This window comes from Salvia miltiorrhiza, chromosome 8 (assembly GCF_028751815.1).
Source record: "Salvia miltiorrhiza cultivar Shanhuang (shh) chromosome 8, IMPLAD_Smil_shh, whole genome shotgun sequence".
NCBI lineage: Eukaryota > Viridiplantae > Streptophyta > Magnoliopsida > Lamiales > Lamiaceae > Salvia > Salvia miltiorrhiza.
The window spans coordinates 28,833,593-28,854,355 of NC_080394.1; the positions used below are offsets into that span (position 1 = coordinate 28,833,593).

A 20,763-nucleotide genomic window follows, 5' to 3' on the forward strand; every position below is an offset into this window, starting at 1 on the left:
CACTTTCCAAGCTTTGACGTAGGAGAATTGCTTCTTGAAATTCGCCTCGAACATCGTCTGGGCTTGTTGGAAGATTTGATCGTCGCTCATACCACTCCCCCAATTCTCCTTGCACGTGTTGTAGAAGCCCTCGAAGAATTTTGTCTCCTTTTGGACACGGGCGAAGTGGGACTTGAGATGCTCCGACTTTCGTGGCGGCGCTCCCGAAGTATTGAGCGCGTTGAACTTCTCGGCGATTGCTCCCCAATATTGGAGCAACTTTTGGGAGGTCCCCAAAATAGGATTGTGGGTTGCCTCCGCCCACAATATTGCCACGAGCTCGGTCTCCTCGCTAGAATATGCAGCGCGAGTGCCCTTGGCTTTCGGCTTCACCTCCTCCGGCTCTTCTTGAACGTTGGCGTTCGCCGCCGGCGTAGGAACATTTCCTGTAGTATTTGCAACGGTCGTTTTTTTATAGAAGGGGAAAAAAGAAAAAAGAAAAAAAAATCAAAATAACCGTTGAAAATTTGCAACGGTCGTTTTTTTTTTTTTTAAAAGAAAATTTGGAAACGGTCGAATTTTGCCAAAATAGCCGATTTTTGGATTTTTTTTTTAAATTAGGCGCGTCCGCAGGACGCGCCATCTCATCTCCTCTCTCGCCTCGTGCCGTAGCCTCGACCCCGCCTCGCATCTGGGCGCCCCTCCAGCGCGCGGCCGCCTCCTTCGCCCCGGGTCGACACCGCCCTCAACATGGCCGCTGTGGATGCTCTAATGTATTAGTCCCTCCGTCCCACTTATCTTGACACTTTTGATTTGGGCACAAAAATTAAGAATAAAAGGCTAAGAGTGTAATGGGTAGGGTCCATTTATTTTATATGTGTAAAAAAAGTACCATTTTTGAAAAGTGTCATTATAAATGGGACAAACTAAAAAGAAAAGTGTGTCAAGATAAGTGAGACGTAGAGAGTATTATATAAATATAATTTAATTTTGCTCAGTTTTTGCAGTACCAAATCAAATTCCTTTGAAAAATAAATAGAATCAAATCGAAAAATTAAACTATATTTTAATATTTCAATTTAAATCGATTCGATTATTCGGTTTCAATTATTTTGCTCACCCTAATACAAACTATTATCATTGAAAAAAACATGATTGTATGGGTTACAAAAGATTATTCAATCCGAAAATAATCCCATCAAACAAGTCTATATTTGTTTCTAATAAGCATAGTATAAATTGTTTTCAAGCAAGTCTATTTATACAAGATTTGCTATGTGGTGGGCTGCTCGGGCCTCTTATTTGCGAGTTGCCGAGAAATTCTCCTATTGCACTTGCTCGTCTTCTTTAATTTTTCCTTGCCTTCAAACCGATTGCTCTTCTCCTCTAATTTTCCCTTGCCTCCAAACCGAGCGCGCAGGCGCAGCAGAGTGTGCGAGCTTTCTTCTCTACCGTTGCTCGTCTATTTCTTTTAAATACTCCATTTATTTGAAGAGTTTTTTGTGTGCATTATAATTCCAACAGCTCCTAAATCCTCCCTCGGCGCTTTTGTCAAACATTTGGTGGGCGCCATTATTTTAAAAGCTTGGAGTCGCAACAAGTACTGGGACAATTTAAATCGGTATTAGCCTTCCAATTTTCTACCAAAACACAAGCCTCGATGTCTCGCCTCCGCCGGCTCGGCTCACAGCCATCTCTCCTCCTCCACACGTTCGCCGCCGCCAGGCCTTCCATCATTTTCGACCCGGATATCCAGTTCCGAATTTCATCCATCATCTCCCGCCAGAAGTGGTCGGAGCTCAGACCCATCATTCAATCTGAATCCTCCACCCCGGCTGATTTTCTTCGCCAGCTCTTCCAATTCGACAATTTCAACTCCGACCTCATTATATCCTTCTTCAAATGGTCGCAGCAGAGATGCAATGCCGTCTACTCTATTGAGGACTACGTAAGACTCTTTATCTTGCTAGCGAATGAGAAGAAGTACCCCAAGCTTCGATCTTTACTGCACACGTTTCCGAAACAAGCAGAGCCCGTTTCAATTTCCACGTTTTGTCACTCCCTTTTGACTGTTAGCGACAATGTGTGCGCGAATAGTGTTGTATTTGATATGTTCATTTCGACTCTTGTGAGCAATGGGAAGGTTGATTTAGCATTTGAGGGTTTCATGCGGGCTGGGGATTACGGGTTTAAGTTGTCGGCGCGTTCGTGTAATTCGATGTTGGCTGCGCTGGTGAAAGATGGTAGGACTGGGAATGTGGAGTTTGCGTATAAGGAGATGGTTAGGAGGAGGACTGGGATGGATTTGATCACGTTTAACACGGTGGTTAGTGGGCTCTGCAAGGCCGGAAAGTTGAACAAGGCAAGTGACGTCGTGGAGGATATGAGCGTTCGTGGGGTGACACCGAATGTGGTTACTTATAACACTTTGATTGATGGCTATTGCAAGAGGGGTGGTGAGGGGAGAATGTACAAAGCTGATGCACTGTTGAAAAAGATGGTGGAGAAAGGGATTTCTCCAAGTGTAATTACGTATAATATACTAATTGATGGATTTTGCAAAGATGATAATGTGGGTGCAGGTATAAGGATTCTCAAGGAAATGAAAGAGCAGGGTCTGAGACCAGGTGTGATCACGTATAACTCCTTGATTAATGGACTCTGTGCTGATGGAAAAGTTGATGAGGCAATGAGTTTGAGGGATGAGATGCTGGCAATAGGTTTGGAGCCAAACATTGTTACTCATTCCATATTTATCAATGGGTATTCGAAGAAGAGTATGTTGAAGGAAGCCAGGGAGTTGTTTGATAATATCATGAGCGAAGGGATACCGTTGAATGTATTGACTTTCAATACTTTGATAAATGCGTATTGTAGAGAGGGTGAATTGGAAGAAGCATTAGCTATATTCAATCTTATGTTGGACAACAAGGTTTCTCCCAATGTTTCAACGTACAATTGCTTGATCGGTGCTTATTATCGTGATGGAGACATGGAAGCAGTGCGTAAGCTTCTCAGTGAGATGGAAGAGAAGGGCTTGAAATCTGATGTAGTTACCTACAATGTTAGGATAGATGCAATGTGCAAAAGTGGTGAAACTAGGAAGGCGGTTAGGTTACTTGATGAAATGTCTAAAATGGGATTGAATCCGAGTCATGTTACATACAATACTCTGATGGCTGGTTACTGCAAGCAGGGAAACCTGAAGGCAGCTTTGACCGTGAAGAAAAGAATGGAGAAAGAAGGGAAGCGGCCAAATGTTGTGACATTTAATGTGCTGATTAAGGCTTTTTCTGAAAGTGGAAAGCTGGAAGAGGCGAATAGATTTCTTAATGAGATGTTGGAGAAAGGATTGGTACCTAACCGGATAACCTATGATCTCATTAAGGAAGAAATGATGGAAAAGGGATTTGTTCCAGACATAGATGGTCATCTTTATAGTGATTTGGGTAAATCTTAGCTGGAGATTCAACTGGAACCCATTGAGGTTTGTTTGAAAGAAACTAGTATATGTATATTATTTGCATCATATATGTACTTGACATGAAACTATGCAGAAATTATCAACAGTAAAACACTTGTTTATAGGACAGTACATCAATTATGCTTTACAGAATCAGGTCACAGATTCAGACTTCTATATAGAACAGTTGTTGCTGTTTTTTTTTTATATTTGTTTTGGATGTCCCTTGTTCCTTCTCAATGCAAGTGCTTGATTGTTATCAACTGCACCATCACATTATCAGCATTCTAGGTAGTGTAAGAGAAGTTTAAGTTGGAAGTTGAATTGTAGTCCTTTGCAGGATCCAAAACTATAAGCAGCTTTAGTAGGGACTCGTAATACAGGCCTCTCATGCTGGTGCTTTCTTAATTCAATGTGAGAAAGCTGAGGGTTGATATGGATAAGGATATATATGATTTCAAAGAAAAAGATTTCTTCAAGCACCTTCATGAAGTCGACACTATGATATCTTCTACTTGTGTTAAGCTATAATGAATTTAGATCTGTATAATTGATGGTTTGGATAAATCAAGATTGATGGTATAGATTATAAGCATTTGATTGCACTTGCTAATTCTTTCTCCTTCACCTATCCATCCGAGATTAAGGCTTTGACTTGGTCATCGTTCGTGGAGAGCACAATGATTGTGAATGTTACTAATGAGGAGTCTTTCTTGAGCATTACTTCGGAGAACCGCCCTTGTTGAGCCAACAAAGAAAGCCAACAGGTGTGTTCATCAACATCGACAATAGTAGATTCAAGGTATCATATTCCTACTTCTCTTTCCTCATTTCTTTTATCTTGAATTTGATGGGGAAACTCATATTCAGATAATGTACTTGATTTGCTATATTTAGTGCGTGCGAAGTTAGTCGAGTAATGTTTTTTTACTTGCGCAGTGTTTATTTGCAATTTGTAATGGTAACTTAGGAGTAACTCCTTTCGATATGCTTTACCTCCTCTTGGTATGCTCAGCTGTAATAGTAAATTTTTATGAAAAAAATATGTTGAGATTTATGGTTAATGTTTGTGGTCAACATCTTTTCTATCATTTATTGCAGCAAATAGACCACAGAATGTATTGTCCGAGGGGAAGAAAGCTACCTCATATTGTGGGATAATTTACGGTCACATTTATTATGAGCAAGTTCTATTTGGCATCTAATAATATCTTGGTTAATTTGTGATGTAATAATCTAATGTTTCTTGTCATTTTGGAATGGAGGTAGTTTACTTTGATGGATAGATAGAAATTGTTCGACAATTTGATTGAGGCTACAATGTTCGATGTTAAATCTACTAATCTATGTTTTGAACAAATTATAATTATGTGTACCACCGTAATGATCAAAGTATAACAATTGAATATTTGAATGACTTTGGCAACAAGGTAAATATCGATTGCAGCTAATGATGAGTATTACTATATTATACAGTGATTTGTTTAACAATCACCAGAATCAGAATGTATGAATGGATATATGATTATAAATGAAAGAAAAAGTAAAACTCATTTTATTCTATTGCACGTGAAGAACAAAATAATCTCGATTGCTCCTTTTACTATAAAGAAACATTTAAAAAGTCGTAGTTGAGGATAGCAAGTGCACGAACTTATGAAAAATCGAGTAGGGATAAATTTGACGTATTGTTCTGAAATTTCCTTTATAACAATTTTATGTAAAATGAAATATATATTTTTTTTTAAAAAAAAAGAGGATAAATTTGATATTAAATTCCAAATTATACCAGTTTCATCAAAAATGTTTTGAACTATAAGAAATATTTTCTTTAACACCAAACTATTAAATTTGTATCAAATATATCCTATGTTTATTTTTTGATCCCCAGAATCATAACGTGACTCATCGAATATCGCCGTATAATTTTTATTTTATTTTTGTAAATATAATGGCACAAAACCCATCATTTTCTACCATATCATTAAAAAAAATAGAGTTGACGTTGGATAAATTGATATTCAATGCAATTTGAATCATTTGACGCGTCACGCGACACAAAACAACCTTTATAAAAATTAAATATAAGTTATACGGTAACATTTCACGAGTCACGGCATAATTCCCGTGATCGAAAATGGATGAAGGATATTTTTGATACAAACTTAATGGTTTGAAGTTTTTAAAAATATTTTCTTATAGTTTGGGATATTTTTATTTTTAATAAAACGAGTAAATTTGATGTTTCATACGATATTTATTTAAAAAAAAGTAAAATAAAATTATTCACCAAGAATGAAGATCGTCTTTGTACCGTTAAACTTTTACCGTTTAAAAGAAATTCGTATGGTAACTTTGTTTTACTTTTGATCTTTTTATCCAAACACATGAGTCAAGAAAATATTGAGAAAAAGGAGAGAGAAGAAAAGAAAGGAAGAAAAAGGGCAAAAATGGCTTTGGAGTTCCCCAAGTTTCTGACAGACAAAGACAAAAGCAAAGCAATACTCTTTCGACTGCAATGACTCTGACAATCACGTGATCTCTCTCCCCATTCCCTCTATTCTCGTTCAATTTTTCTCCTGCACTAATCAACGTAACTTAAATATTCGGACACTCTCTCTCTCTCTTCTTTTCCACACTAGCTAATTCTTCGGTTGAAAAAGTTCCAACTTTGAAACGCTGGTGGTGCGAGTTCTTGAAAACTCCTTTGAAAATTTCAAGCGGGCTTCTCTGAGGAGTCGCTAGTTTGGCTCCCCAGATCTGCTTGTGCTGTAAAAGGTTTGCAAATTTGCTCACTTTTCAAGCTCCATTGTTGTTTTCTGGCTACTATTCTCTTTTTAGGCTTTGCAGATGTTGCTTCTTTACGGTTTATTGATTTTCTGCTTCATATTAGTTGTGGTGGGTGTCGAGGGAAATTTGGAGTTTGTTATCGTTAATGTTTGTTTTCTTTCAAACCCTCTTTGATTTTTAGTTAATATACCTTGCTGTCTTGTTTCTTGAAGTTTATGATCTTGTTGCTATCTACATTATAGTTTTGACTCTGGTTTTGCATTTATATCTAACAATAATGGAAAGATTGAAAATTTTGGTGCTCATTGTCTTAATTGGGGGTTCATGGAGTATTATTTGAAGGATAATCAAAGGGGTAGTGCAAATTATTGACATTGTTTCTTTCTTGTTTTAAGGAATGGGTGTCATTTCCCGAAAGATCTTTCCGGCATGCGAGAGCATGTGTGTTTGTTGTCCTGCTTTGAGGTCGCGGTCTCGCCAACCTGTTAAGCGTTACAAGAAATTGCTGTCTGAGATATTTCCAAAGTCTCCTGTGAGTTTCTTTCCTCAGTAAATTTTGTATTTTGGCCTTCGTTAAATGTTTTATCTTTTGATTTGTTGATGATTACTTATATTCACTTTTGTTTTGTATCTTCTAGTATTTGTTTCATTGAGTGCAGTTGCTGATGTAATACTCAAACAATTCCAATATTATAATCATCTAACACTAGGAAATATTTAACTCTTATGTTGTGTACCTTTTATTTCATTGGCAGTAGGTTTTGATTGGTTTTTCATCTCATGTTTCACTTTTGTGGAGAGTTGCATTTTTATCCGTCTTTATCTTATCACTTGTTAAAGTTTCTGCCTATAGACTTGTTCATTATGTTCTCTTTGGAGAAGGAATTGTGATAACGAAGGGGTATACATCACCTACTTAAAATAATTGAAAACATATATTCAAGTTTTTAAGGTGGACTACCCCTGGTTTGATGCATGCATGCCTTTACTCCTTTGAATATCTTTGCTGGAGATGCATGAATTCTAGGCATTTCGTTTTTAATTATCTTAGAAATATGAAAAAAAAAAAAACTAAAAGAAAGGCTCCTTATTGAGAAGTTGGTCTAGCTCAACTCTTGTCAAACTTTGAGGATAAACCTGTTGCGGTGGAAGTCAATACCTTTGATGGACATAAAAGTAAAACTCGCTAAATGTTGGAATCTAGGGATGGGATATATCAGCTAATTAAAGGAAGATATAGAGGTTTATGATATAATGGCAACTGTCAGAAAGTTGAGAGTGTTGCGCGATTTAGAATTTATCGTCCTTTGCCTCCAATAGGTTCAACTAAAATATCTATGGTTCTTTTTTTTTTTTGCCACCGTGCAGGATGGTCATTCAAATGATCGAAAAATTGCGAAGCTATGTGAATATGCTTCTAAAAATCCATTCCGGATACCAAAGGTGAGGCCATTTGCATGTATTTTCGCCAAATATAAAAAGTACTTAGTGTTATATTATTCGAATAAACTAATCTGCATTGATTTTTACTGTATTAGATTGCTAAATATCTTGAAGAAAGATGTTACAAAGAACTGCGAAGCGGTAACGTCAAACTTGTCAGTATTGTGGCGGATATATACAACAAACTGCTTTGCATTTGTAAGGAGCAAATGTAAGTTTTTATTTCACATAAATGTTCTTCTGTATCGTGTGCTAATGCTAACTTGATGGGGTATTGTCACATTTTTTTGGAAGTTTTTAACTGCACTATGAACTCAACTACTATGCTGCATTGTGCTTTCCCCATTCTCTCTTATTTTATACTCCCTCCGTCCCATTACAAATGTCCCACTTTCCATAATGGGATGTCCCATTACAAACTCTCAATTCTTTTTTTGGCAATATATTCTCTCTATATACCTGATATTTAAATAATTTCCACCAATCCACTTTATCTACTTTCTACATATTTCTTAATCTCTGTGCCTAAAAGTAATGGGACGGAGGAAGTACTAGAGTTCAAGATGGATTAAATTCCATTTACTGGAATTAAATTATTCGACCTCTTCATCTTGCAGGGTCTATTTTGCTGTTGACTTGTTGAATGTAGTTTTTGAACTGCTGGATGACTCTAAGCAAGACACCGTGTTGGTAATTGGATGTGATACACTGACTACTTTTATTTATGGCCAGGTATTGCTCTTGACTTTGGATACTTATCCTGTGGATAAGTAGTTTGAGTGTTATCTATTTTATGTCTTGTAATTTTCTGCTTCAGGTTGAATCATTATGCTCGCTACGCAAGGCCATTAGATAAACTTGTTTATATTGATATTGCAGATAATACAATTTGAGTTAGCATGTTAAGTTGTTGGATTGTGACATTAGTAGAAGATCATTCCAATAGGGAAATGAGATTGTGGAAGGATGATTGGGTTGAAAGCAGTTTGTTACCTATGCTCTCGTTATACTTTATTTTTTCTTACCATCACAAACCTATTGTTTCCTTTGTCTCTTTGATTAATAATTCCTCTTCTCCCTCTTATGTTTCTTGGAATTTACATTTGTTTATTTTCGAGGCCCATGTTATTCTTATTATGTTGTGTTCATGTTTAGATTATCATGTTGTAACACTATTGTGTCAACATGAAACATAACACGGTTACATGAATCATCAATTCCAAGTGTCTATTAGCCCATGTTAGACGTATTGCCATCTTATTGTTATTAATCTTTTTGTAGGTGGATGGAACTTATACACACAATATTGAGAACTTCGTTGACAAAGTTTGCATGCTGGCACACAAAACAGGTGATGAGCATGAAAAGCGTGGTTTAAGGGCATCAAGCTTGCGGTGTCTTTCGGCAATGGTATTTTGGACTGGGAAACCAGTAACCGTTTGCTTTTTATCTTTAATCATCAATTATTAGTCTATGCATCTTCATGCATTTTTACCATACTTTCAATTCAAAATTGTACTCCCTCTGTCCCACCGAAAGTGAGTCGTAATCATTTTTGGGCTGTCCCAATGAAAGTGAGTCGTTTTCTTTTTTGGTAAAAATTATGAAATTTAAAATTCTATTAATAAAACTAATTACAATCTTGTTTTTCTTAATCATCCTAATTAATACTCATCCCTTGTTGAAATTATTTTTGAATTAATCTTTTTAAAAATCTTTAATTACACATATAATTAATAACATTTAAAACACTAAACAACAACTTCTTAAATCTCGTGCCCAAAGAACTGCCTCACTTATGGTGGGACGGAGGGAGTATTAATATTTTTCAGTGCACTTTTGATCATTCAAAGCATGCAGTTCTTAATCAGATTGGTTTTGAGGAATTTTTTTGCAGTTATTTCATTATTTCATGCATACGTTTTAACCTAGTTTGGTTCCACCGCTTGCAGGTGTGGTTCATGGCAGAGTTCTCACACGTATTTGCTGATTTTGAAAAGGTGCGGTGTTTTGACATAGTTCTGATGACAATGTAGGAATTAAAATGATGACGATATAAGAATTAGAATGATGCTTTAGTTGATTTACTTGGAGATAATGTTGATTTTTGTGTGCTCCTTTTCATTAGCATTGGCTTGTTATTGTTTTCCTTGTTACTTTGCACTTAGTCAGCATAACTGCAGATTCATGAAATCTTCACTGATGAATAGTTATATTGAATGGAAGTTTGAACCTTCTCCCCAGTTCCTTAATTGCATTTGCTCATGGAGAGAGAATTAATAAGAAAAACTTTTTTGTCCATCTATTCTGTATCTCATAAATCTATTGAGTGTCAGTTTTTACAGTAATTTTGCTTCCTTATTTATTTTCAGCAAATAACTATATGTGATTATTCTAGATTGTGCATGCTACTCTTGATAACTATGAGATGGATTCACAAAACGAAGAAGCTGAAGAAAGAAATGAGGCACATCACAATTGGGTGGATGAAGTGGCGAGAAGTGAGGGAAGAGGTACAACTGTTGTAGGTGGTGAGTTTAGCCCTAGCCACATGATCATAAGAATCAGGCCAGAAAAGAAAGATCCTGCTCTTCTAACAAGGTTGGATTTTGTTAATTTTAATGAATGTATAAAGGAGAATTTTCTTATAATGAGACAATAATTTAGGTACTGCTGTTACATTAGTAGAAGGGGGTGGTTGCTTTCTCCTTGTTATTAATTTCTTAATCTTACTTGACATCAGAGAGGAGGTTCAGACACCACAAGTATGGGCTCAAATATGCATCCAAAGGATGGTTGATCTAGCAAAGGAGAGTACTACGATGCGAAGAGTATTAGAACCAATGTTTATTTATTTTGACATGAGAAGACACTGGGTACCTCAGCACGGCCTGGCTCCCGTTGTTCTTTCCGATATGTCATCCTTCGTGGAAAATCCTGGTGATTTATCATAGCTTTGTATCTATATATCCTTACTTTAGCTATAGTTGTACTAACTGTTTATATTTAGGCTCTGATGAGTGATGACTTAATCTTCACTGCTCTTTACTTTGGCTGCATATCACGTAGTTAATTTCATGTTAATTAATTTTCGAAGTCGTGGTTAGAGACTATTGCAAGTTTAAAGCTGCCAACAATATTTGAATATCTAAAATTGTAGTTAAGGCTTTCTTGGACCTTAACTATGCTTGAAATTTTTGTAAATGAGTTATTAGGCTCCACACAATTAGCTAAGTCTATAATTAAAGTTGTTGCAATGCCTTTTACTATTGGGGCTTTGTTAATAGTGTTCAGTCTCTTCCTCTCTTGAGTGGTTAACTTGCAAACTGTAACTTCAAAATCTGTAATTGTGATCCTAGAAAGGGTAAGATTGATACTTTATTTGATTATAGGATATCAGCAATTAATTTTAGCTGGTGTTGTTCGACATTTGGACCACAAGAATGTTGCACATGATCCTGAAACGAAATGTCACATCATCCAGACTGCTAGCTGTTTGGCCCGCCAAGTGAGGACAGAAGGTGTGATTTCTGATATGGGGTTTGTTAGTGACCTCTTCAGACACTTGCGCAAAAGCTTCCAAGCAACGGCTGAACCAGTTGGAGAGCAAGAGCTGAATGTGAACGCTGCATTGCAGACTTCTATTGAAAGTTGTCTGTTGGAGACTGTTAGAGGGGTATTGTCTATCAGCACTGAAGTATTTTCCTTTGCACTTCTGTTTGCCTGTTTAATTGGTTTGTAATTGTTCAGATTGTTGATGTCCGGCCACTGTTTGATATGATGGCAATTACACTGGAGAAGCTTTCTCATGTAAAAGTTGTTGCTAGGGCAGCCCTTGCCTCCCTCACTATTCTTGCTCATGTCATTTCACTGGCATCAGTATCATTCCGCTCTCAGCAGGTGAGAAGCTCTGATTATTTTTTTCATTATCTGCGACTAGCAGTCTATTTTTCTTTATCTGTGAGCGCACTTAGGATAGTCTTGTGCGATGCACGAATAGGGGATACGCAGTAAGATAGTGTGTGTGTATATAGGTACAATATATTATTGGTAGTAGAATTGGTGTATACTGTTAATAGTCAGTACCGATAAATAATAATACAATTATAGCGATTTCTGTTTATAGTATGATTATTTGGGTGGGAGGTTTGACTTTCTACTTCAGGTTTTTTTTGTTATAATGAATACACATTGAATTTGCTGATTGCACAATTTGGAGATTGAAGTATCCTGTTGCTATTTTAGTAGTATCTGTCATCTGAAGCGACTTATGATACTCATTTTCATCCCCAGGTTTTCCCTGAGGCTCTTTTTGTTCAACTCTTGAAAGTGATGTTGCATCCAGATGTCGAAATACGCATGGGAGGACATCAGATATTCTGTGTTCTTCTAATTCCGAGTTTTGCTCATGCAAGAAACGATTTTACTAACCATCCAAGAAGGTGGCATTCCAAAAGCATGTCTACATTTTCCTCCATTGCAGCTCTGCTTGAAAAGCTTCGTTTGGAAATAAATGGAACCAAAATAAGGCATGGAGGTGACGAGTATCAGCAGCTCAACAAAGTTGAAGAAGAATGGAAGCATGGGAGATCCCACAAAAACTCTCCCAATATTCATTTGATAAGCTCCATTATGGACAAGGCCAGCGGACCTGCTAGCTTGGCTGAGACTGTAGGGATATTTACTTTGTCAACATGGATCCGTTTTTGTTATTTTTATTATTACGTGAACTGTCTTCCCATCGATGCAGGAACAATATTTTTTGCAGTGCAACGAGGACCAAGTAGTGCAGTTGCTGTCTGCTTTATGGATACAAGTCAATCTTCCTGACAATCTACCTGCTAATATTGAAGCTATTGCTCATTCATTCTGTTTGGCACTTATCTCATCAAGACTTAAGGTTAAAGCACAAATACATTTGCTCCTTTTGCTCTGTTACTTATCTACTCCACTAAGTGAAATTGCTATATTGACTTTTGAGTGTAGTTGCCGGTCCTCTTTCATTTAATTACTCTGTTCTAATCGGACATTCCCTCGTCAAGTTTCAATTTTGTCTTATATTGCCTTAATGAAGTAAACTCTGCACCATATGATGGTATTTTTTTGGTCGGTATTCTTGCGTAAGTATGATAGGAACTAACAGCGGATCTTGTTTAATATATTTCTCCTCATTTCTTTGTTGCAGAACTCCAACGATAATCTTGTTCTCAGATTCTTTCAGCTTCCTCTGTCGATAAGAAAGATCTCCTTAGACGCCAATAATGGTTGGGACACCACCAATAAACTTCTCGCTATCAAAGCAATAAAGTTTTATTATGTTTGATGTATTTCTGTTTCAATACAGGGTCCTTGCCGCCCGCATACCAAAGATCTCTTCTTGTATTATCAACTGCCATGGTGATGTTTGCTGCGAAGCTATACCATGCAGCTGACACCAATAATTTGCTAAACTTGTTATTCGAATCTGATGTAAGTATTAAGTCCTTGTGCTTTCAATTTATGGACATTAATGTTTGACTTCTAACAATTAGTATTGCTTGAGATATTATTATTTTTTCATAACTTTATTCTGCTTATGATATAGTTCCAACGTATCTACCACTAAGTTTATATCCAATGCTTACAATTTAGGTGGATCCATATCTTGGCATCAGTGATGACTTTCAAGTCTATGTAAAGCCTCAGCATGAGCCGAAAGATTATGGCTCTGTTTCTGATAATGAAGAAGCCTTATCAACTCTAACAGAGCAGCGGGATAAGGCTTATGAATCTGACAAAGTTATTTTTGCCTTACTAGTTGAGAGCTTATCTACCATTACCAAGGTATCTTCTTCTACATTATGCACTGCATCTTCTTAGAAGGAAAAAGGGCTTATGATAATCCAAAAGGATTTAACTCATGCTCATGTTTTGTTTCTTTAAGTTTGAGCCAGAAGAAATTGCCGAGCAGCTCTCGGAAGGATTTGTACCTGATGAAGCTTTCATGTTTGGTTCACAATTAATGCACGACATGGATCATATCCAAAGGGCAGCACACTCCAAAGGATCACAATCATTTGATGGGGTATGTATTACAATCTAGCGTTGATTTCACTGTCTGGAGCCAAGCTTGCAAATACTTTCATGTTTTTATGAGATTTAAAAATTGCATTGCTCTGCTTCTTGATACAGGACTTTTCCGCCAACTCTCTTCTTGAAGATGATGCTATGAGTGTATCATCAGTTGCTGACATATCTCGCTTCATCCCCAAAGTCCCTCCATCTGCTTCTCCGTCAATGTCCCATATCGTCAGCATCGGGCAGCTACTAGAATCGGTAATACTATGATGCTTTCTTCGTCTGTGCCCTGTGCTTGCTTGCTCATCTGAAAATTGAAAATGTCTTATGTCAAAACAGTATTAATCTTCGTTTCAAAAAAAAAAAAACAGTATTAATCTTGTTGTGCGTGAATGTGAATTGATAAGCAAGGCGATGAATTTCAGGCACTGGAGGTTGCTGGCCAAGTAGCTGGAACATCAATCTCGACATCACCCCTTCCGTACAGCGCCATGACAAATCAGTGCGAAACCTTTGGCACGGAGACAAGGAAGAAGCTGTCTAATTGGTTAACCTACGATAACCAGGGTCCTAAACCCTGTAGCATGCCTGCTGCAACAGGGCTGTCAGCATTCGAGAAGGTGAGCTAAGCTACGATGATGATTCCTCATACCACCATTTCAGTTACAGGAGATTGACATGATACTAAGATTTGGATGTGTTTATGTGCATAGATAATGAGCGAGGAGACCGTTCCAACTGCAAACAACACTTGGTTGGCTCTGAGGCTGCCGCCTTCCAGCCCTTTCGACAACTTCCTTAGAGCAGCTCGTGGTTAGAGCCAAGGTATGCTTCCTCAATGACTTGTAAATTGTTAGGGATAATGTGGTGCCAGACTCCACCATTAGCAGTTGCTTTTTGTAATCAGTATCAGCAGTAATTTTAGCTTTTTATCTGCTTTATTAGAAACACGATGCTTCCATTGTCGCCTGTGTGTTTCTTGTGTTTGTGTGTGTAATATGAAGGGAGGAGACAGAAAGCAAGAGCATTCTATTATGTGGAATATTTCATTTTATTATTGACATTGTTGTCGCAGAGCTGATCGACCCTAGTATTTTTATGTTTGATAACATAGCCTTATTCAAAATATTGCCAAAATTGGGGTAAAAAACTTTTACAACTAGTTATTGATCATTTTGTTCCTACTTGAAACTAAAATGTGCATTTTCTTTGTCATCTTAATGTCTTATAAAAATGTGCATTTTTCACTTTTAATTTTTTTCTTTTATCTCTTTACTATCTCAACTTTACAATATTGTTACACTTATAACACATTCATCTAATATTTATTAAAATTTACACCAACAAAAAAATGCACATGTTGGGTAAATTATTTAATTGAATTGTACTACTCCCTCCGTCCGCCAAAAGTGTACCACTTTGGCTAGGCACGGGATTTAATAAAATTGGTAATGATTTTGATGTAGTGGAGAAAGGGTCCCACCACTTTATGAGATGTGTGGTTGAAATTGAATTTGGAGTGGTTTTTTTGTAAATAAAGAGTGTTTGTAAGGATAAAATATTAAAGTGGATGGTGGGACCATTTCCAAAAAAGGAAAGTGGTATACTCTTTGCGGACGCCAAATATAGTAAAAATGGTACACTTTTGGCGGACGGAGGGAGTATAATTTTATAATTTTGGGTAAATATAATTTTTTGTTCTATTATTTTAGCATTTTAACAAAAATATTTCATCCTAAAAAAATGTGAAAAGCATACCTAATATTGCAAAAAATAAAAAATAAGTGATCTGTGTTCCCACATCTCCATCCTTTAAGCTACATGACCATTTTGACTCATCTCTCTCGCAACCCTCCCTCTATTCATTCTCGCCGGGCAATGGTGAAGAGTCGCCGCCGTGGCTCAGCCGTCAGTTTGTATCACAAAAAAAGTACTATTGATTTTTTTTTAATTTATTATTTTATTTTTTATTTTATGTGAATGATATTATTTGTTAATGATAAAAGTGTAATTACTATTAATAAAATTATAATTTACTCTATTCGTATCAGCTTTTAGTATTCATATTTTCATTTTCGGATGTGTAGTGGGCAAAATTCGGCGCAATGAGCCAGCCGGGCAAAATTTCGGGGGTGTGGATCATTATACGGCCCAACGAGCTAGCCCGGTAAAGCGATCCGCGCAGCCCCAGGCGCCCAGCTCGTCTTGGCAGACAGAGCAGCACAGCTCGGAGGCCTGAGCGTCGACGCAGCCCGGAGGCACGCACGTCAGCGCAGCCCGGAGGCTCGCACAACAGCACAGCCCTGCCCGGCAGCGCTCGACTGCGCAGCGTAGCCCTGAGGCACGCACAACAGCACAACTCTGTCCGGAATCGCTCGACTGCGCAGCGCAGCCCTGCCCGGAAGCGCTCGACTGCGCAGCGCAGCCCTGCCCGGAAGCGCTCGACTGCGCAGCGCAGCCCTGAGGCACGCGCAACAGCGCAGCCCTGCGGCGCATGCCGCACCCCGTCATTGTAATGGGTAAAATTTGTATAAGTCGAAACTATACGGCCCAACGGGCCAGCCCGGTAAAGCAATCCATACCACATTCGTAGCATAAGGTTCAAAGTAGGCCCATATGCGGGAAATACGTGAACCCACTAGAAAAAACCCTAAACTCAACAGTTACTTGGTGACTAGGTCAGACGAAAGTCATGGAAGATCGTTTCCTAAGAAGCCGAAATCGCTAGGGTTTCAAGGAGCATTCCAGCAAACCCTAACCCTAGACGTCTCCCTGCAGGCCCGTAACCTATAGATAATAATTCACTAACGCAATCATGGGACACACAATCATTCACGCCCTAGCACGATCTCTCCACTTCCTCTCCTCTCTCGCTCTAAATCCGTCTCCACGCTCTCAATCCAGGGGATGCCGGCAACCAAGTCATCCAGGACGACTCGGCGACCCTGGTTGATTGCCGAACAACTCTCTACTCCGCTAACCAGATCGCTCCGATCTAACTATTTGTTTACTATATTTCGATTCTTTTCAATACGATTACTTATATTATTACTGACTTGAGCGTCGGAGGCCCTTCTATCGACACCCCCACCGGTGTTCCTAGAAGGGCTCTAACGTATTTGTGGTTTCAGGTTGCTAGTGCCCACCTTCCAGGACGACCCTGACGTCCTTATCCGTAATTGTTGGACGCCCCAACAATTTGACGCCCACCGTGGGGCCCTAGCAATCAAGCCTTCCCAACGAACACTCATTGAGCTCTACCATGAGTACCCCAAAGGGACACCAAGTGGTGCGAACTCCTATCGACGAACAATGAGGTCCAGTGAGGTCCAGGGTTCGAACCCCCCCACCCCTTCAACAAACCATTTTTCCCTCAACAAGGAACAAGTTTGAGTACATATATATCACGCGGGTTTCAACCTTTAGGAAGTCTTAGATCACGTTCCTAGTCAACCTTATGCCAAGTTATCTAAGGTATGGCATTTCAATTCATAAACTTCAGACATATATTGGATAAAGCGTCAAAGGGTGAACCCCCTGATCGGGCTAGGTATACCGGAAAATCATATGTCCTACAAATACAAAGTTTAAGTCTAGCCAAAAGTGACTAGATTCAAACTAGGGGGGAAAGATAGATAATGTCAAGTTCAAAGATCCTACTTACTATTACATAACCAAATAGAAAGTGTTGGAAGAAGTTTCAACTACAAACAAGTTTAGTCATCGCCCTCGCCGTCAGCAGTGGCATCGACCACTTCCACTCCTTCAGCTCTATCACGCAGCACATTCTCCATCTCACGAATGCCCTTCTCTACGTCCCAAGAACCCTCCTTCCCTTCCTTGAACTCCTTCATCATCTCACCACGGGTAAGAACGACTGTCTCAAGATGGTTAAATTGGACTTCCACCTCTCGAATCTTCAATGTCGCCTCCAATGACCCTATCTGAGACTCAAGGGTTGAGATAAGGTGACTCTTCAAGGATAACTCATCCCTGAGCTTCTTCTCTTCCGTCTCATAACGACCTTTCACTTTCTCAAGCTCTCTCCGAAGGCTGTCTCGCTCTTACTGAGCCACCTTGAGTTGGTCAGCCGTGTCTACCAGCTGTTCCTTCATGAACAGAGTATACTAATAGCCCTACATCAAACAAGCAACAAAAGAGTTCGATTATACCAAGTATGAATCGTGTAAAGATAGCTATAAATATGCATATGAAAATCAACCATAACCATACCTGGAACGCAAGACGGACGGCAGTGCTGGCTGTACCAGCCACTCCAACCTTCAACATCCTAGTACGGTCGTCTTCTAGCAATAGACGCTCAAAATGATCCGCACACGAATCATAGTCGGTCTGGGCTGAAGTCCCACTAGGAAGCGTGAGATGGATAGAGCCATCGGAGTAGTCCGGCACCTCAAAAGGCGCTGCTTTCTTCTTCCTTTTAGACCGCCTTGACGGCTGGACTACTTGGACATCGGACTCACTAACAGGCTCACTACCCGAACCACCCTTCTTGCCCTTGCCGGATGCTTGCTTCTTCTCCCGTAGCCTCAAATAAGTTTCATAATTATCCTTTCCCGGAAGAAGATTCATCTTGGGGTGCGACATCACGTAGTCTGCATAAGCCCGTTCATCCAAAGTCAAGTCGTGTGGAGCCGGGTGAAAACTACCGCTATGCCCTAAAACCTCCGAGGCCCAAATAGATAAGATAAGCTCAGAGTGAGCACTAGTTGAAGGAAAAACAATATCTTCTGGACCAGGAGGGACGGAACTCCACAAAGAACAATCAATCAAAATTCACCAAATACCTTCTCGAAGCCCTTCAACTCTCCAAAAGCTTGCATGCCCATCAACACTCGCAAGACATTAGGCATGAGTTCCGTCCCTCCTGGTCCAGAAGGTATTGTTTTTCCTTCAACTAGTGCTCACTCTGAGCTTATCTTATCTATTTGGGCCTCGGAGGTTTTAGGGCATAGCGGTAGTTTTCACCCGGCTCCACACGACTTGACTTTGGATGAACGGGCTTATGCAGACTACGTGATGTCGCACCCCAAGATGAATCTTCTTCCGGGAAAGGATAATTATGAAACTTATTTGAGGCTACGGGAGAAGAAGCAAGCATCCGGCAAGGGCAAGAAGGGTGGTTCGGGTAGTGAGCCTGTTAGTGAGTCCGATGTCCAAGTAGTCCAGCCGTCAAGGCGGTCTAAAAGGAAGAAGAAAGCAGCGCCTTTTGAGGTGCCGAACTACTCCGATGGCTCTATCCATCTCACGCTTCCTAGTGGGACTTCAGCCCAGACCGACTATGATTCGTGTGCGGATCATTTTGAGCGTCTATTGCTAGAAGACGACCGTACTAGGATGTTGAAGGTTGGAGTGGCTGGTTCTGCCAGCACTGCCGTCCGTCTTGCGTTCCAAGTATGGTTATGGTTGATTTTCATATGCATATTTATAGCTATCTTTACACGATTCATACTTGGTATAATCGAACTCTTTTGTTGCTTGTTTGATGTAGGGCTATCAGTATACTTTGTTCATGAAGGAACAACTGGCAGAGACGGCTGACCAGCTCAAGGTGGCTCAGGAAGAGCGAGACGGCCTTCGGAGGGAGCTTGAGAAAGTGATGGGTCGTTATGAGACGGAAGACAAGAATCTCAGAGATGAGTTATCCTTGAAGAGTCACCTTATCCCAACCTTTGAGTCTCAGATAGGGTCATTGGAGGCGACATTGAAGATTCGAGAGGTGGAAATTCAATTTTACCATCTTGAGACAGTCGTTGTTACCCGTGGTGAGATGATGAAGAAGTTCAAAGAAGGGAAGACGGGTTCTTGGGACGTAGAGAAGGGCATTCGTGAGATGGAGAATGTGCTGCGTGATAGGGCTGAAGGAGTGGAAGTGGTCGATGCCACTGCTGACGGCGAGGGCGATGACTAGACTTGTTTGTAGTTGAAACTTCTTCCAACACTTTCTATTTGGTTATGTAATAGTAAGTAGGATCTTTGAACTTGACATTATCTATCTTTCCCCCCTAGTTTCGAGTCTAGTCTCTTTTGGCGAGGCTTAAACTTGGTATTTGTAGAACATGTGATTTTTCGGTATACCCGGCCCGATCAGGGGGTTCACCCTTTGATGCTTTATCCAATATATGTCTGATGTTTATGAATTGAAATGTCATACCTTTGATACCTATGAATTGAACGTGATCTAAGACTTCGTAAAGGTTGAAACCCGCGTGATATGTACTCAGACTTGTTCCTTGTTGAGGAAAAAATGGTTGGTCGGAGGGGTGGGGGGGCTGCGCTCCTTAGAGCTACCTACATACCCTTAAGAGGGATCAAGCCCGAATGTAGTTCAGTCGGGTGAGTAGCTCCTGGTTTTGTTTCGCTAACAAGAACCGACTCTCTCTTTCCAGGGCCATTTGGTCCACCAGGGCATTGAGCTTTGCGCTTATCTCCACTTGGGCCAACAACTCGGTTTGGGAAGAAGCATCGGTCATGTCTTGGGCGTCGTTATGGGTACTCATGGTAGAATCAGTGATTGTTCGTCGGGAATGCTCGATTGCTAGGGCCCTACGGTGGGGGTGTCGATGGAAGGGCCTCCGACGCTCAAGTCAGTAACAGTATAAGTAATCGTATTGAAAAGAATCGAAATATAGTAAACAAATGGTTAGATCAGAGCGATCTGGTTAGCGGAGTAGAGAGTTGTTCGGCAATCAGCGGGGTTGTCCTGGATGACCTGGTTGCCGGCATCCCCTGGATTGAGAGCGTGGAGGCAGATTTAGAGCGAGAGAGGTGAGGAAGTGGAAAGATCGTGCTAGGGCGTGAATGATTGTGTGTCCCATGGTTGCGTTAGTGAATTAGTATATATAGGTTACGGGCCTGCAGGGAGGCGACTAGGGTTAGGGTTTGCTGGAATGTTCCTTGAAACCCTAGCGGTTCCGACTTCTTAGGAAACGATCTTCCGTGACTCTCGTCTGACCTAGTCACCAAGTAACTGTTGAGTTTAGGGAATTTCCTAGTGGGTTCATGTATTT

The 20,763-nt window shown here is 39.7% G+C and overlaps 2 protein-coding genes across 4 annotated transcripts; both read left to right on the forward strand.

Annotated features, from left to right (window-relative positions):
- Positions 1–1,256: 1,256 nt before the first annotated feature.
- Positions 1,257–4,802, forward strand: LOC130997500 (pentatricopeptide repeat-containing protein At1g09820). 2 transcript variants are annotated; one of them, XM_057922824.1, is made up of 3 exons: positions 1,257–3,466; positions 3,783–4,244; positions 4,544–4,802. In XM_057922824.1, exon 1 carries the CDS (start codon positions 1,640–1,642, stop codon positions 3,437–3,439), a length of 1,800 nt encoding a protein of 599 aa, XP_057778807.1. In that variant the 5' UTR covers positions 1,257–1,639; the 3' UTR covers positions 3,440–3,466; positions 3,783–4,244; positions 4,544–4,802. The 2 variants fall into 2 exon arrangements, with proteins under 2 accessions (XP_057778807.1, XP_057778808.1); XM_057922825.1 differs by having other exon boundaries at positions 4,084–4,244.
- Positions 4,803–5,865: 1,063 nt separating this feature from the next.
- LOC130997501 (protein SEMI-ROLLED LEAF 2) lies at positions 5,866–15,974 on the forward strand. Of its 2 annotated transcripts, XM_057922828.1 has the most exons (21): positions 5,866–6,220; positions 6,628–6,764; positions 7,601–7,675; positions 7,771–7,886; positions 8,293–8,407; positions 8,957–9,085; positions 9,628–9,675; positions 10,074–10,276; positions 10,419–10,615; positions 11,068–11,351; positions 11,426–11,575; positions 11,969–12,346; positions 12,426–12,575; positions 12,861–12,939; positions 13,020–13,144; positions 13,307–13,498; positions 13,599–13,739; positions 13,847–13,990; positions 14,158–14,352; positions 14,446–14,557; positions 15,820–15,974. In XM_057922828.1, the coding sequence occupies exons 2-20, from the start codon at positions 6,630–6,632 to the stop codon at positions 14,548–14,550; spliced, it is 2,961 nt and encodes a 986-aa protein (XP_057778811.1). In that variant the 5' UTR covers positions 5,866–6,220; positions 6,628–6,629; the 3' UTR covers positions 14,551–14,557; positions 15,820–15,974. The 2 variants fall into 2 exon arrangements, with proteins under 2 accessions (XP_057778811.1, XP_057778809.1); XM_057922826.1 differs by lacking the exon at positions 15,820–15,974 and having other exon boundaries at positions 14,446–14,808.
- Positions 15,975–20,763: the final 4,789 nt, after the last annotated feature.